Source organism: Oncorhynchus keta, chromosome 21, assembly GCF_023373465.1.
Source record: "Oncorhynchus keta strain PuntledgeMale-10-30-2019 chromosome 21, Oket_V2, whole genome shotgun sequence".
NCBI classification, from domain to species: domain Eukaryota; kingdom Metazoa; phylum Chordata; class Actinopteri; order Salmoniformes; family Salmonidae; genus Oncorhynchus; species Oncorhynchus keta.
The window spans coordinates 53199269-53215899 of record NC_068441.1 but is presented as its reverse complement, the minus strand read 5'-3'; the positions used below and the strand labels follow the sequence as shown (position 1 = coordinate 53215899).

Here is a 16631-nt window from a genome sequence, read left to right as displayed (position 1 = left end):
GACAGACAGTTATGTAGGTTGTAGTCCTAGGTGACAAGCAGACAGACAGTTCTGTAGGTTGTAGTCCTAGGTGACAAGCAGACAGACAGTTCTGTAGGTTATAGTCCTAGGTGACAAGCAGACAGACGGTTCTGTAGGTTATAGTCCTAGTTGACAAGCAGACAGACAGTTCTGTAGGTTATAGTCCTAGGTGACAAGCAGACAGACAGTTCTGTAGGTTGTAGTCTTAGGTGACAAGCAGACAGACAGTTCTGTAGGTTGTAGTCCTAGGTGACAAGCGCAGACAGGCAGACAGACAGTTATGTAGGTTGTAGTCCTAGGTGACAAGCAGACAGACAGTTCTGTAGGTTGTAGTCCTAGGTGACAAGCAGACAGACAGTTCTGTAGGTTGTAGTCCTAGGTGACAAGCAGACAGACAGTTCTGTAGGTTGTAGTCTTAGGTGACAAGCAGACAGACAGTTCTGTAGGTTGTAGTCCTAGGTGACAAGCAGACAGGCAGACAGACAGTTCTGTAGGTTGTAGTCCTAGGTGACAAGCAGACAGACAGTTCTGTAGGTTGTAGTCCTAGGTGACAAGCAGACAGACAGTTCTGTAGGTTATAGTCCTAGGTGACAAGCAGACAGACAGTTCTGTAGGTTATAGTCCTAGTTGACAAGCAGACAGACAGTTCTGTAGGTTGTAGTCCTAGGTAACAAGCAGACAGACAGTTCTGTAGGTTGTAGTCTTAGGTGACAAGCAGACAGACAGTTCTGTAGGTTGTAGTCCTAGGTGACAAGCAGACAGGCAGACAGACAGTTATGTAGGTTGTAGTCCTAGGTGACAAGCAGACAGACAGTTCTGTAGGTTGTAGTCCTAGGTGACAAGCAGACAGACAGTTCTGTAGGTTGTAGTCCTAGGTGACAAGCAGACAGACAGTTCTGTAGGTTGTAGTCCTAGGTGACAAGCAGACAGACAGTTCTGTAGGTTGTAGTCCTAGGTGACAAGCAGACAGACAGTTCTGTAGGTTGTAGTCCTAGGTGACAAGCAGACAGACAGTTCTGTAGGTTGTAGTCCTAGGTGACAAGCAGACAGACAGTTCTGTAGGGTTGTAGTCCTAGGTGACAAGCAGACAGACAGTTCTGTGGGTTGTAGTCTAGGTGACAAGCAGACAGACAGTTCTGTAGGTTGTAGTCCTAGGTGACAAGCAGACAGACAGTTATCTAGGTTGTAGTCCTAGGTGACAAGCAGACAGACAATTCTGTAGGTTGTAGTCCTAGGTGACAAGCAGACAGACAGTTATGTAGGTTATAGTCCTAGGTGACAAGCAGACAGACAGTTCTGTAGGTTGTAGTCCTAGGTGACAAGCAGACAGACAGTTCTGTAGGTTGTAGTCCTAGGTGACAAGCAGACAGACAGTTCTGTAGGTTGTAGTCCTAGGTGACAAGCAGACAGACAGTTCTGTAGGTTGTAGTCCTAGGTGACAAGCAGACAGACAGTTCTGTAGGTTATAGTCCTAGGTGACAAGCAGACAGACAGTTCTGTAGGTTGTAGTCCTAGGTGACAAGCAGACAGACAGTTCTGTAGGTTGTAGTCCTAGGTGACAAGCAGACAGACAGTTCTGTAGGTTGTAGTCCTAGGTGACAAGCAGACAGACAGTTCTGTAGGTTGTAGTCCTAGGTGACAAGCAGACAGACAGTTCTGTAGGTTGTAGTCCTAGGTGACAAGCAGACAGACAGTTCTGTAGGTTGTAGTCCTAGGTGACAAGCAGACAGACAGTTCTGTAGGTTATAGTCCTAGGTGACAAGCAGACAGACAGTTCTGTAGGTTGTAGTCCTAGGTGACAAGCAGACAGACAGTTCTGTAGGTTGTAGTCCTAGGTGACAAGCAGACAGACAGTTCTGTAGGTTGTAGTCCTAGGTGACAAGCAGACAGACAGTTCTGTAGGTTGTAGTCTTAGGTGACAAGCAGACAGACAGTTCTGTAGGTTGTAGTCCTAGGTGACACGCAGACAGGCAGACAGACAGTTATGTAGGTTGTAGTCCTAGGTGACAAGCAGACAGACAGTTCTGTAGGTTGTAGTCCTAGGTGACAAGCAGACAGACAGTTCTGTAGGTTATAGTCCTAGGTGACAAGCAGACAGACAGTTCTGTAGGTTATAGTCCTAGGTGACAAGCAGACAGACAGTTCTGTAGGTTGTAGTCCTAGGTGACAAGCAGACAGACAGTTCTGTAGGTTGTAGTCTTAGGTGACAAGCAGACAGACAGTTCTGTAGGTTGTAGTCCTAGGTGACACGCAGACAGGCAGACAGTTATGTAGGTTGTAGTCCTAGGTGACAAGCAGACAGACAGTTCTGTAGGTTGTAGTCCTAGGTGACAAGCAGACAGACAGTTCTGTAGGTTGTAGTCCTAGGTGACAAGCAGACAGACAGTTCTGTAGGTTGTAGTCCTAGGTGACAAGCAGACAGACAGTTCTGTAGGTTGTAGTCCTAGGTGACAAGCAGACAGACAGTTCTGTAGGTTGTAGTCCTAGGTGACAAGCAGACAGACAGTTCTGTAGGTTGTAGTCCTAGGTGACAAGCAGACAGACAGTTCTGTGGGTTGTAGTCCTAGGTGACAAGCAGACAGACAGTTCTGTGGGTTGTAGTCCTAGGTGACAAGCAGACAGACAGTTCTGTGGGTTGTAGTCCTAGGTGACAAGCAGACAGACAGTTCTGTAGGTTATAGTCCTAGGTGACAAGCAGACAGACAGTTCTGTGGGTTGTAGTCCTAGGTGACTAGGAGACAGACAGTTCTGTGGGTTATAGTCCTAGGTGACAAGCAGACAGACAGTTCTGTAGGTTGTAGTCCTAGGTGACAAGCAGACAGACAGTTCTGTAGGTTGTAGTCCTAGGTGACAAGCAGACAGACAGTTCTGTAGGTTGTAGTCCTAGGTGACAAGCAGACAGACAGTTCTGTAGGTTGTAGTCCTAGGTGACAAGCAGACAGACAGTTCTGTAGGTTGTAGTCCTAGGTGACAAGCAGACAGACAGTTCTGTAGGTTGTAGTCCTAGGTGACAAGCAGACAGACAGTTCTGTAGGTTATAGTCCTAGGTGACAAGCAGACAGACAGTTCTGTAGGTTATAGTCCTAGGTGACACGCAGACAGGCAGACAGACAGTTATGTAGGTTGTAGTCCTAGGTGACAAGCAGACAGACAATTCTGTAGGTTGTAGTCCTAGGTGACAAGCAGACAGACAGTTCTGTAGGTTGTAGTCCTAGGTGACAAGCAGACAGACAATTCTGTAGGTTGTAGTCCTAGGTGACAAGCAGACAGACAGTTCTGTAGGTTGTAGTCCTAGGTGACAAGCAGACAGACAGACAGTTATGTAGGTTATAGTCCTAGGTGACAAGCAGACAGACAGTTATGTGGGTTGTAGTCCTAGGTGACAAGCAGACAGACAGTTCTGTAGGTCTTAGTCCTAGGTGACAAGCAGACAGACAGACAGACAGTTCTGTAGGTTGTAGTCCTAGGTGACAAGCAGACAGACAGACAGTTATGTAGGTTGTAGTCCTAGGTCACAAGCAGACAGACAGTTCTGTAGGTTATAGTCCTAGGTGACAAGCAGACAGACAGACAGTTCTGTAGGTTGTAGTCCTAGGTGACAAGCAGACAGACAGTTCTGTAGGTTATAGTCCTAGGTGACAAGCAGACAGACAGTTCTGTAGGTTATAGTCCTAGGTGACAAGCAGACAGACAGACAGTTCTGTAGGTTGTAGTCCTAGGTGACAAGCAGACAGACAGTTATGTAGGTTGTAGTCCTAGGTGACAAGCAGACAGACAGTTCTGTAGGTTATAGTCCTAGGTGACAAGCAGACAGACAGTTCTGTGGGTTGTAGTCCTAGGTGACAAGCAGACAGACAGTTCTGTAGGTTGTAGTCCTAGGTGACAAGCAGACAGACAGTTCTGTAGGTTATAGTCCTAGGTGACAAGCAGACAGACAGTTCTGTAGGTTGTAGTCCTAGGTGACAAGCAGACAGACAGTTCTGTAGGTTATAGTCCTAGGTGACAAGCAGACAGACAGTTCTGTAGGTTATAGTCCTAGGTGACAAGCAGACAGACAGTTCTGTAGGTTATAGTCCTAGGTGACAAGCAGACAGACAGTTCTGTAGGTTATAGTCCTAGGTGACAAGCAGACAGACAGTTCTGTAGGTTGTAGTCCTAGGTGACAAGCAGACAGACAGTTCTGTGGGTTGTAGTCCTAGGTGACAAGCAGACAGACAGTTCTGTAGGTTATAGTCCTAGGTGACAAGCAGACAGACAGACAGTTCTGTAGGTTATAGTCCTAGGTGACAAGCAGACAGACAGTTCTGTAGGTTGTAGTCCTAGGTGACAAGCAGACAGACAGTTCTGTAGGTTGTAGTCCTAGGTGACAAGCAGACAGACAGTTCTGTAGGTTGTAGTCCTAGGTGACAAGCAGACAGACAGACAGTTCTGTAGGTTATAGTCCTAGGTGACAAGCAGACAGACAGACAGTTCTGTAGGTTATAGTCCTAGGTGACAAGCAGACAGACAGACAGTTCTGTAGGTTATAGTCCTAGGTGACAAGCAGACAGACAGACAGTTCTGTAGGTTATAGTCCTAGGTGACAAGCAGACAGACAGACAGTTCTGTAGGTTATAGTCCTAGGTGACAGGCAGACAGACAGACAGTTCTGTAGGTTATAGTCCTAGGTGACAGACAGACAGACAGACAGTTCTGTAGTAGCAGCGTGTGGATAACCCCAGAGGTTATCTCCTGTTCTATGGAGTTTAGAACCCGTCCCTGAAATGTAACTCTTTAGTCCCCGCTAGATTCTGTTGTTGCAAGAGAACAAATGTGTTGTCTGTGTAGAAACCTTGAGGATCTTTTCAGTATTTGAGTATTTGAGCTCGTGATGCTTACACAATGATCTGCGTCATACACTATGTCGGATGCCGTTCCGTTCCGTTCAGTGTGTGTGTGTGTGTGTGTGTGTGTGTGTGTGTGTGTGTGTGTGTGTGTGTGTGTGTGTGTGTGTGTGTGTGTGTGTGTCTGTCTGTCTGTCTGTCTGTCTGTCTGTCTGTCTGTCTGTCTGTCTGTCTGTCTGTCTGTCTGTCTGTCTGTCTGTCTGTCTGTCTGTCTGTCTGTCTGTCTGTCTGTCTGTCTGTCTGTCTGTCTGTCTGTCTGTCTGTCTGTCTGTCTGTCTGTCTGTCTGTCTGTCTGTCTGTCTGTCTGTCTGTCTGTCTGTCTGTCTGTCTGTCTGTCTGTCTGTCTGTCTGTCTGTCTGTCTGTCTGTCTGTCTGTCTGTCTGTCTGTCTGTCTGTCTGTCGTCTGTCTGTCTGTCTGTCTGTCTGTCTGTCTGTCTGTCTGTCTGTCTGTCTGTCTGTCTGTCTGTCTGTCTGTCTGTCTGTCTGTCTGTCTGTCTGTCTGTCTGTCTGTCTGTCTGTCTGTCTGTCTGTCTGTCTGTCTGTCTGTCTGTCTGTCTGTCTGTCTGTCTGTCTGTCTGTCTGTCTGTCTGTCTGTCTGTCTGTCTGTCTGTCTGTCTGTCTGTCTGTCTGTCTGTCTGTCTGTCTGTCTGTCTGTCTGTCTGTCTGTCTGTCTGTCTGTCTGTCTGTCTGTCTGTCTGTCTGTGTGGTTGAGAGAATGGCAAGAGTGTGCAAAGGTGTGGCTAAAAAATATATATATTTATATTTTACTGCATGTAATATACAGTACCAGTCAAAAGTTTGGAAACACGCATCTAATTGTTTTACTCTTTTCTACATTGTAGAATAATAGTGAAGACATCAAAACTATGAAATAACACACATGGAATCATGTAGTAACCAAAAAAAGTGTAGCCACACCTTTTCCTTCACTTTGCGGTGCAACTCATCCCAAACCATCTCAACTGGGTCGGGTGATTGTGGAGGCCAGGTCATCTGATGCAGCACTCTATCACTCTCCTTCTTGTTCAAATAGCCCTGACACAGCCTGGAGGTGTGTTGGTTCATTGTCCTGTTGAAAAGCAAATGATAGTCCCACTAAATGCAAACCAGATGGCGTATCGCTGCAGAATGCTGTTGTAGCCTTGCTGGTTAAGTGTGCCTTGAATTCCAAATAAATCACTGAGTGTCACCAGCAAAGCACCCCCACACCATCACACCTCCTCCTCCATGCTTCACGGTGGGAACCACACATGCAGAGATCATCCGTTCACTCTGCGTCTCACAAAGACACGGTGGTTGGAACCCAAAATCTCAAATTTGGACTCATTATACCAAATGGCAGATTTCCACTGGTCTCATGTAAATTGCTCATGTTTCTTGGCCCAAGCAAAAATCTTATTATTGGTGTCCTTTAGTAGTGATTTCTTTGCAGCAATTCGACCATGAAGGCCTGATTCACACAGTCTCTCTCCTCTGAACAGTTGATGTTGAGATGTGTCTGTTATTTGAACTCTGTGAAGCATCTATTTGGGCTGCAATCTGAGGTGCAGTTAACTCTAATGAACTTATCCTCTGCAGCAGAGGTAACTCTGGGTCTTCCTTTCCTGTGGCAGTCCTCATGAGAGCCAGTTTCATCATAGCGCTTGATGGTTTTTGCAACTGCACTTGAAGAAATGTTCAGGTCTTGAAATGTTCCTGGTTGACTGACCTTCATGTCTTAAAGTAATGATGGACTGTTGTTTCTCTTTGCTTATTTGAGCTCTTCTTGCCATAATATGGACTTTTTACCAAATAGGGCTATCTTCTGTATACCACCCCTACCTGGTCACAACACAGCTGATTGGCTCAAACACACTAAGAAGGAAAGAAATACCATACATTAACTTTTAACAATGCACACCTGTTAATTGAAATGCATTCCTGGTGACTACCTCATGAAGCTGGTTGAGATAATACCAAGGGTGTGCAAAGCTGTCATCAAGGCAAAGGGTGGCTACTTTGATTTGTTTAACACTTTATTTGGTTACCACAAGATTCCATGTGTGTTATTTCATAGTGTTGATGTCGTCACTATTATTCTACAATGTAGAAACTAGTGCAAATAAAGAAAAACCCTTGAATGAGTTGGTGTGTCTGAACTTTTGACTGGTGTGTGTATATATATATATATATATTTATATTTATATTTATATATATATTTACTGCACAGTAACATAATATACAGTTGTACCATGGTTCATACTACAGGAATTGTTTTTTTTTTGCCCAGTTAGCTTTAAAGATTTACAGTTTACTTCAGACTCTAACCACAGTCTCTCCCCCGTAAGTTAGCAACAGACACAAACATTAACCCTCCTCTCCTCTCCTCTCCTCTCCTCTCCTCTCCTCTCCTCTCCTCTCCTCTCTTCTCCTCTCCTCTGTAAGTTAGCTACAGACACAAACATTAACCCTCCTCTCCTCTCCTCTCCTCTCCCTCTCCTCTCCCTCTCCTCTCCTCTCCTCTCCTCTCCCTCCTCTCCTCTCCTCTCCTCTCCTCTCCTCTCCTCTCCTCTCCTCTCCTCTCCTCTCCTCTCCTCTCCTCTGTAAGTTAGCTACAGACACAGACATTAACCCCAGTCTCCCCCCTCCCTCCCTTTGTCTTGGTCTCCAGGACTTCTCCTATGATGATAATAAGGTGGAGTTCAACGTGGACGCTCCTAACGGAGTGGTGATGGAAGGTTACCTGTTCAAGAGGGCCTCCAATGCCTTCAAGACCTGGAACAGGTGAGATAGAACCACCTCAACTACAACACCTTTCCAGAAATAAGTCTCTCACTGTTGCTGCTTGTTATAGACCCCCCTCTGCCCCCCATTTATCTTCAGAGTTTGTACTGCTTGCTGACCTAAACTGGGATATGCTTAACACCCCAGCCATCCTACAATCTAAACTAGATGCCCTCAATCTCACACAAATCATCAAGGAACCTACCAGGTACAACCCTAAATCCGTAAACACGGGCACCCTCATAGATATCATCCTGACCAACCTGCCCTCTAAATACACCACTGCTGTCTTCAACCAGGATCTCAGCGATCACTGCTCATAATGGGTCTTCGGTCAAAAAAAACACCCCTCATCACTGTCAAACGCTCCCTAAAACACTTCAGCGAGCAGGCCTTTCTAATCGACCTGGCCCGGGTATCCTGGAAGGATATTGACCTCATCCCATCAGTAGAGGATACCTGGTTATCTTTAAAAGTGCTTTTCTCAATCTTAAATAAGCATGCCCCTTACAAAAAATGTAGAACTAAGAACAGATATAGCCCTTGGTTCACTCCAGACCTGACTGCCCTTGACCAGCACAAAAACCTTCTGTGGCGTTCTGCATTAGCATTGAATAGCCCCCGCGATATGCAACTAAATCCACGATAATCGAGAATTTTAATAACATCTCCAAACCAAAATCAAATCTAGAATCGGCTTCCTATTTCGCAATAAAGCATCCTTCACTCATGCTGCCAAACTTACCCTCGTAAAACTGACTATCCTACCGATCCTTGACTTCGGCGATGTCATTTACAAAATAGCCTCCAACACTCTAGTCAGCAAATTGGATTGTGTTATTGACTGTATGTTTTGTTTACTCCATCTTTACTCCATGTGTAACTCTGTGTGGTTGTTGGTGTCACACGGCTTTGCTTTATCTTGGCCAGGTGGTAAATGAGAACTTGTTCTCAACTGGCCTACCTGGTTAAATAAAGGTGTTCTCAACTAGCCTACCTGGTTAAATAAAGGTGTTCTCAACTGACCTACCTGGTTAAATAAAGGTGTTCTCAACTGGCCTACCTGGTTAAATAAAGGTGTTCTCAACTGGCTTACCTGGTTAAATAAAGGTGTTCTCAACTGGCCTACCTGGTTAAATAAAGGTGTTCTCAACTAGCCTACCTGGTTAAATAAAGGTGTTCTCAACTAGCCTACCTGGTTAAATAAAGGTGTTCTCAACTGACCTACCTGGTTAAATAAAGGTGTTCTCAACTGGCCTACCTGGTTAAATAAAGGTGTTCTCAACTGGCCTACCTGGTTAAAAAAAATTTTTTAATACCTTTATTTAACCAGGCAAGTCAGTTAAGAACATATTCTTATTTTCAATGACGGCCTGGAAACAGTGGGTTAACTGCCTGTTCAGGGGCAGAACGACAGATTTGTACCTTGTCAGCTCAGGGGTTTGAACTCGCAACCTTTCCGGTTACTAGTCCAACGCTCTAACCACTAGGCTACGCTGCCACCCCAGCGGTTAAATAAAGGTGTTCTCAACTAGCCTACCTGGTTAAATAAAGGTGTTCTCAACTGACCTACCTGGTTAAATAAAGGTGTTCTCAACTGACCTACCTGGTTAAATAAAGGTGAAATAAAAAATGTAAAAACACAACAGTACTGTTTGATTCAGAGTGGTACCTCATCTAATAATATATATGCCATTTAGCAGACGCTTTTATCCAAAGCGACTTACAGTCATGTGTGCATACATTCTACGTATGGGTGGTCCCGGGATCGAACCCACTACCCTGGCGTTACAAGCGCCATGCTCTACCAACTGTCTCCTCTCCTCCCCTCCTCCTCTCTAATCCTTTCCTCCCCTCCTCCTCTCTCCTTCCAGACGGTGGTTCTCCATACAGAACAGCCAGCTGGTCTACCAGAAGCGACTTAAGGTAAGAAAAGAACCGGGACTTGTGAAAGGATAGCTATGTAATCCGCCTGAATGCCGGTCTGTTTGTGCCATCATTAGGCTGGTGGCCAACCATCAACAAAGGGGCTTTAGTTATTGAGATACCCCTACAAACTCATGTAACCCAATATTACAAGCTCTGATATTGCTAACATTTGGAAAACAAGTAGTCAGTTGCCTTCCCAACATAAACGAACAGCAGTAGGATATCTTAATGCATCTAGGAAATATAGACCTGTAAAGAGAAAGATACAACAGGAGGAAATATCAACTATGAATATTTTTGATGAATTTACATTTTCCAAGTCAAATGTGGTCTCATTCTGTGCCTGTTGTATGGTCCTGCCTGACAACACATAGTTACACATGTATTCCCATTCCAGCCAATGAGCCCGTCTTCCTGTAGCTCCTCCCATCAGCCTTCTCTACTCCAAATCGGTTGTGTCATCCAAAAATCCAATATGGCTGCCATTATACCATTAAATGGTGGTTTAATCACCTGTTGTCAACGGTGTATAGGTGAGGACAGAGTCGAGCAGGACTGAGTACATACTTTACTCTGGATAAATAACCAGTACAATACATCCACGTAGGGAACTACAAACCCTAACACACAAGACTAACACATAACAGGTACAATCACGCACCAACACATAACGGGAACCACAGGGTTAAATAGGGAAACACCCTCTCCCTATAGCTCTACAATTGTGGTATACCTGGATACCCTCTCCCTATAGCTCTACAACTGTGGTATACCTGGACACCCTCTCCCTATAGCTCTACAACTGTGGTATACCTGGACACCCTCTCCCTATAGCTCTACAACTGTGGTATACCTGGACACCCTCTCCCTATAGCTCTACAACTGTGGTATACCTGGACACCCTCTCCCTATAGCTCTACAACTGTGGTATACCTGGACACCCTCTCCCTATAGCTCTACAACTGTGGTATACCTGGACACCCTCTCCCTATAGCTCTACAACTGTGGTATACCTGGACACCCTCTCCCTATAGCTCTACAACTGTGGTATACCTGGATACCCTCTCCCTATAGCTCTACAACTGTGGTATACCTGGACACCCTCTCCCTATAGCTCTACAACTGTGGTATACCTGGACACCCTCTCCCTATAGCTCTACAACTGTGGTATACCTGGACACCCTCTCCCTATAGCTCTACAACTGTGGTATACCTGGACACCCTCTCCCTATAGCTCTACAACTGTGGTATACCTGGACACCCTCTCCCTATAGCTCTACAACTGTGGTATACCTGGACACCCTCTCCCTATAGCTCTACAACTGTGGTATACCTGGACACCCTCTCCCTATAGCTCTACAACTGTGGTATACCTGGACACCCTCTCCCTATAGCTCTACAACTGTGGTATATGCTGGCCTTACTGAGTGGATAGGAACATTAGCCTGCTGGTCTTACTGGGTCTATAGGAACATTAGCCTGCTGGTCTTACTGGGTGGATAGGAACATGAGCCTGCTGGTCTTACTGGGTGGATAGGAACATTAGCCTGCTGGCCTTACTGGGTCTATAGGAACATTAGCCTGCTGGTCTTACTGAGTCTATAGGAACATTAGCCTGCTGGTCTTACTGTGTGGATAGGAACATTAGCCTGCTGGCCTTACTGGGAGGATAGGAACATTAGCCTGCTGGTCTTACTGGGTGGATAGGAACATTAGCCTGCTGGCCTTACTGGGTCTATAGGAACATTAGCCTGCTGGTCTTACTGGGTCTATAGGAACATTAGCCTGCTGATCTTACTGGGTGGATAGGAACATTAGCCTGCTGGCCTTACTGGGTCTATAGGAACATTAGCCTGCTGGCCTTACTGGGTAGGAACATTAGCCTGCTGATAGGAAACATTAGCCTGCTGGCCTTACTGGGTCTATAGGAACATTAGCCTGCTGGCCTTACTGGGTGGATAGGAACATTAGCCTGCTGGCCTTACTGGGTCTATAGGAACATTAGCCTGCTGGCCTTACTGGGTCTATAGGAACATTAGCCTGCTGGCCTTACTGGGTCTATAGGAACATTAGCCTGCTGGCCTTACTGGGTGGATAGGAACATTAGCCTGCTGGCCTTACTGGGTGGATAGGAACATTAGCCTGCTGGTCTTACTGGGTGGATAGGAACATTAGCCTGCTGGCCTTACTGGGTCTATAGGAACATTAGCCTGCTGGCCTTACTGAGTGGATAGGAACATTAGCCTGCTGGCCTTACTGGGTCTATAGGAACATTAGCCTGCTGGCCTTACTGGGTGGATAGGAACATTAGCCTGCTGGCCTTACTGGGTGGATAGGAACATTAGCCTGCTGGTCTTACTGGGTCTATAGGAACATTAGCCTGCTGATCTTACTGGGTGGATAGGAACATTAGCCTGCTGATCTTACTGAGTCTATAGGAACATTAGCCTGCTGGCCTTACTGGGTCTATAGGAACATTAGCCTGCTGATCTTACTGAGTGGATAGGAACATTAGCCTGCTGGCCTTACTGGGTCTATAGGAACATTAGCCTGCTGGTCTTACTGGGTCTATAGGAACATTAGCCTGCTGGCCTTACTGGGTGGATAGGAACATTAGCCTGCTGGTCTTACTGGAGTGGATAGGAACATTATCCTGCTGGCCAAATGATTGTCTAGTTCTGTTTTTAGCCTGCTGGCCTTAACCTGGGCCCTGGATACCTGCGCCCATTAGCCTGCTGCCCTTACTGGGGATAGTTCACAGTCCTGCTGGGGGTTACTGAGTCTATAATTATTTTGCTGGTCTTTACTAGGGCCCTGACCTAAAGATTTCCTCCTGGCCTGTCTGTTGGACTAATGACCATTAGCCCTGACCTTATATCTATAGGCCTTCTGTTTGACTCTCAGTACCTTACTGGGTCTACCTAAACATCTAGCATCCTGGCCTTCTGTTGGACTTAGCCAATGACCTTGGGGGATAGAACATTAAAGCCTGCATCCAGGCCTGTCTGGGTGGACTAGGAACATGACCTTGGGAGGGCCCTGGGTCTATAAAATCTAATCCAGACCTTTCTGTTTGACGCCATAGGAACTTGCTGAGGGCCTTACTGGGATCTCATAGGCCTGTCTGTTTGACTGGTCCTTACTGAGGGCCCCGGAACATTAAAGCCTCCTGGCCTGTACTGTTTGACTAGGAAGTACCTTGCTTGCTGGGTGATATTCCTTCTCAGCCCCAGAACTTACATAGCACTACTGTTGGCCTTAACCTGGTCAGGCCCCGGAACTACAACCACTACTGTTATATGTGGATACCTGGAACATTAGCCAGAACTACAACCACTACTGTTGGCTGGAACCTGGTCAGGTCCCAGAACTACAACCACTACTGTTAGCTGTGTAACCTGGTCAGGCCTGCTGGCCACTACTGTTAGCTGTGTAACCAGGTCAGGCCCCAGAACTACAACCACTACTGTTACTGGGTGGATAGGTCCCAGAACTACAACCACTACTGGCTGTGTAACCTGGTCAGGAAACCACTACTGTTAGCTGTGTGGATAGGAACAGGCCCCAGAACTACAACCACTACTGTTATATGTGTAACCTGGCCTCAGGCCCCAGAACTACAAACACTACTGTTAGCTGTGTAACCTGGTCAGGCCCCAGAACTATAACCACTACTGTTCTTGCCTGGGTGGATCCCAGAACTATAACCACTACTGTTAGCTGTGAACCTGGTCAGGTCCCTGGCTACAACCACTACTGTTAGTTCTGTGTTTCCTGGTCAGGCCCCAACCACTACTGTTAGCTGTGTAACCTGGTCAGGTCCCAGAACTATAACCACTACTGTTAGCTGTGTAACCTGGTCAGGCCCCAGAACTACAACCACTACTTTTAGCTGTGTAACCTGGTCAGGCCCCAGAACTAAAACCACTACTGTTATATGTGTAACCTGGTCAGGCCCCAGAACTAAACCACTACTGTTATATGACCTGGTCTGTTTGAACTACAACCACTACTGTTGCTGTGTAACCTGGTCAGGCCCCAGAACTACAAGCACTACTGTTATATGTGTAACCTGGTCAGGCCCCAGAACTACAAGCACTACTGTTTTATGTGTAACCTATATATTATATATTATTATTATAACCTGGTCAGGCCCCAACCACTACTGTTAGCTGTGTAACCTGGTCAGGCCCCAGAACTACAACCACTACTGTTAGCTGTGTAACCTGGTCAGGCCCCAGAACTACAACCACTACTGTTAGCTGTGTAACCTGGTCAGGCCCCAGAACTACAACCACTACTGTTAGCTGTGTAACCTGGTCAGGCCCCAGAACTACAAGCACTACTGTTAGCTCTTCAACCTGGTCAGGTCCCAGAACTACAACCACTACTGTTAGCTGTGTAACCTGGTCAGGCCCCAGAACTACAACCACTACTGTTAGCTGTGTAACCTGGTCAGGCCCCAGAACTACAACCACTACTGTTAGCTGTGTAACCTGGTCAGGCCCCAGGACTACAAACACTACTGTTAGCTGTGTAACCTGGTCAGGCCCCAGAACTACAAACACTACTGTTAGCTGTGTAACCTGGTCAGGCCCCAGAACTACAACCACTACTGTTTTATGTGTAACCTATATATTATATATTATTATTATAACCTGGTCAGGCCCCAACCACTACTGTTAGCTGTGTAACCTGGTCAGGCCCCAGAACTACAAGCACTACTGTTAGCTGTGTAACCTGGTCAGGCCCCAACCACTACTGTTAGCTGTGTAACCTGGTCAGGCCCCAACCACTACTGTTAGCTGATCAACCTGGCCAGGCCCCAGAACTACAAACACTACTGTTATCTGTTTAACCTGGTCAGGCCCCAACCACTACTGTTAGCTGATCAACCTTGGCCAGGCCCCAGAACTACAAACACTACTGTTATAATGCCAACCATATTGGACTTTGGACACCATATTGGACACCATATTACAACCACTACTGGTTGTAATATGGACGGCAGGGTAGCCTAGTGGTTAGAGTGTTGGACTAGTAACCGCAAGTTCAAACCCCCGAGCAGACATGGAACTAATCTGTCGTTCTGCCCCTGAACAGGCAGTTAACCCACTGTTCCTAGGCCGTCATTGAAAATAAGAATTTGTTCTTAACTGACTTGCCTGGTTAAATAAAGGTTAAATAAAATAAATATTGGACTTTGGACACCATAAATCCAGGGTGGCCCCAAAGACAATATGTGGTGGCCCCCTGACTAAATTACAAGAGAAGGGGCTGAAGATACCCAGCCAATGAAAGGATGTTGGGTTTTTATTGACACCGCTCTCAGCCAATGAAAGAATGTTGTGTTTTGATTGACGCTGCTCTCTGCCAATAGGATGCCCTGACGGTGGTGGTGGAGGACCTGAGGCTGTGTTCAGTCAAACCTTGTGAGGACGGAGAGAGGAGGTTCTGCTTCGAGGTGGTGTCCCCCACTAAGTAAGTATGTGTGTGTATACTGTATGTGCAAATATGATCTGTGTGTGTGTGTGTGTGTGTGTGCGTGCGTGCGTGCGTGCGTGCGTGTGTGTGTGTGAATATGATCTATCGGTGTGTACATGTATATGTGTGTGTGTGTCCTCTCCTCACCTTCCTCTCTCCCACTAGGAGCTGTATGCTCCAGGCAGAGTCAGAGAAGTTACGGCAGGCCTGGATCCAAGCTGTACAGGCCTCCATCGCCTCTGCATACAGAGAGATATCAGACAACTACTACATCGAGGTACTGGCCCTGACCTCAACCCTAACCCTGAAATCAATCCTGGCACTAACCCCAAAATTAACCCTGACTAACCTCAACTCTAATCCTAACCCTAACATTAAACCTGACTCTAACCTAAACTCTAATCCTAACCCTAACATTAACCCTGACTAACCTCAACTCTAATCCTAACCCTAACATTAACCCTGACTAACCTCAACTCTAATTCTAACCCTAACATTAACCCTGACTAACCTCAACTCTAACCCTAACATTAACCCTGACTAACCTCAACTCTAATCCTAACCCTAACATTAACCCTGACTAACCTCAACTCTAATCCTAAACCTAACATTAACCCTGACTAACCTCAACTCTAATCCTAACCCTAGCATTAACCCTGACCAACCTCAACTCTAATCCTAACCCTAACATTAACCCTGACTCTAACCTCAACTCTAATCCTAACATTAACCCTGACTAACCTCAACTCTAATCCTAAACCTAACATTAACCCTGACTAACCTCAACTCTAATCCTAACCCTAACATTAACCCTGACTCTAACCTCAACTCTAATCCTAACCCTAACATTAACCCTGACTCTAACCTCAACTCTAATCCTAACATTAACCCTATCCTTAATATTAACACTAACCCTAACCCTACAGAGAGAACGACTTTGAGGTACTAACCCTAACCGTAACATGAACCCTACAGAGAGGTACTAACCGTAACATGAACCCTACAGAGAGGTACTAACCTTAACATGAACCCTACAGAGAGGTACTAACTGTAACATGAACCCTACAGAGAGGTACTAACCCTAACATGAACCCTACAGAGAGGTAATAACCCTAACATGAACCCTACAGAGAGGTACTAACCCTAACATGAACCCTACAGAGAGGTACTAACCCTAACATGAACCCTACAGAGAGAACTACATTGAGGTACTAACACTAACACGAAACCTATAGAGAGAACGACATTGAGGTACTGACCCTAACATGAACCCTACAGAGAGAATGACATTGATTGTTCCAACTGACAGCCTTTAGCTGGGACCCACCAGCAGTATAACTAGCTGGCCTAAAGCCTTTAGCTGGGACCCACCAGCAGTATAACTAGCTGGCCTAAAGCCTTTAGCTGGGACCCACCCACCAGCAGTATAACTAGCTGGCCTAAAGCCTTTAGCTGGGACCAACCAGCAGTATAACTAGCTGGCCTAAAGCCTTTAGCTGGGACCCACCAGCAGTATAACTAGCTGGCCTAAAGCCTTTAGCTGGGACCAAC

The 16631-nt window shown here is 46.1% G+C and overlaps 1 protein-coding gene across 1 annotated transcript in view; it reads left to right on the top strand.

The window, feature by feature from the left end:
• LOC118378133 (arf-GAP with coiled-coil, ANK repeat and PH domain-containing protein 3-like) overlaps positions 1-16631 on the top strand; it is a 116585-nt gene that overhangs the window by 73809 nt on the left and 26145 nt on the right. The window contains exons 13-16 of the mRNA XM_052474580.1: positions 7555-7667; positions 9542-9593; positions 14977-15077; positions 15246-15357. Coding sequence (XP_052330540.1) covers positions 7555-7667; positions 9542-9593; positions 14977-15077; positions 15246-15357 — 378 coding nt within the window. The remainder of the gene's footprint in view (positions 1-7554; positions 7668-9541; positions 9594-14976; positions 15078-15245; positions 15358-16631) is intronic.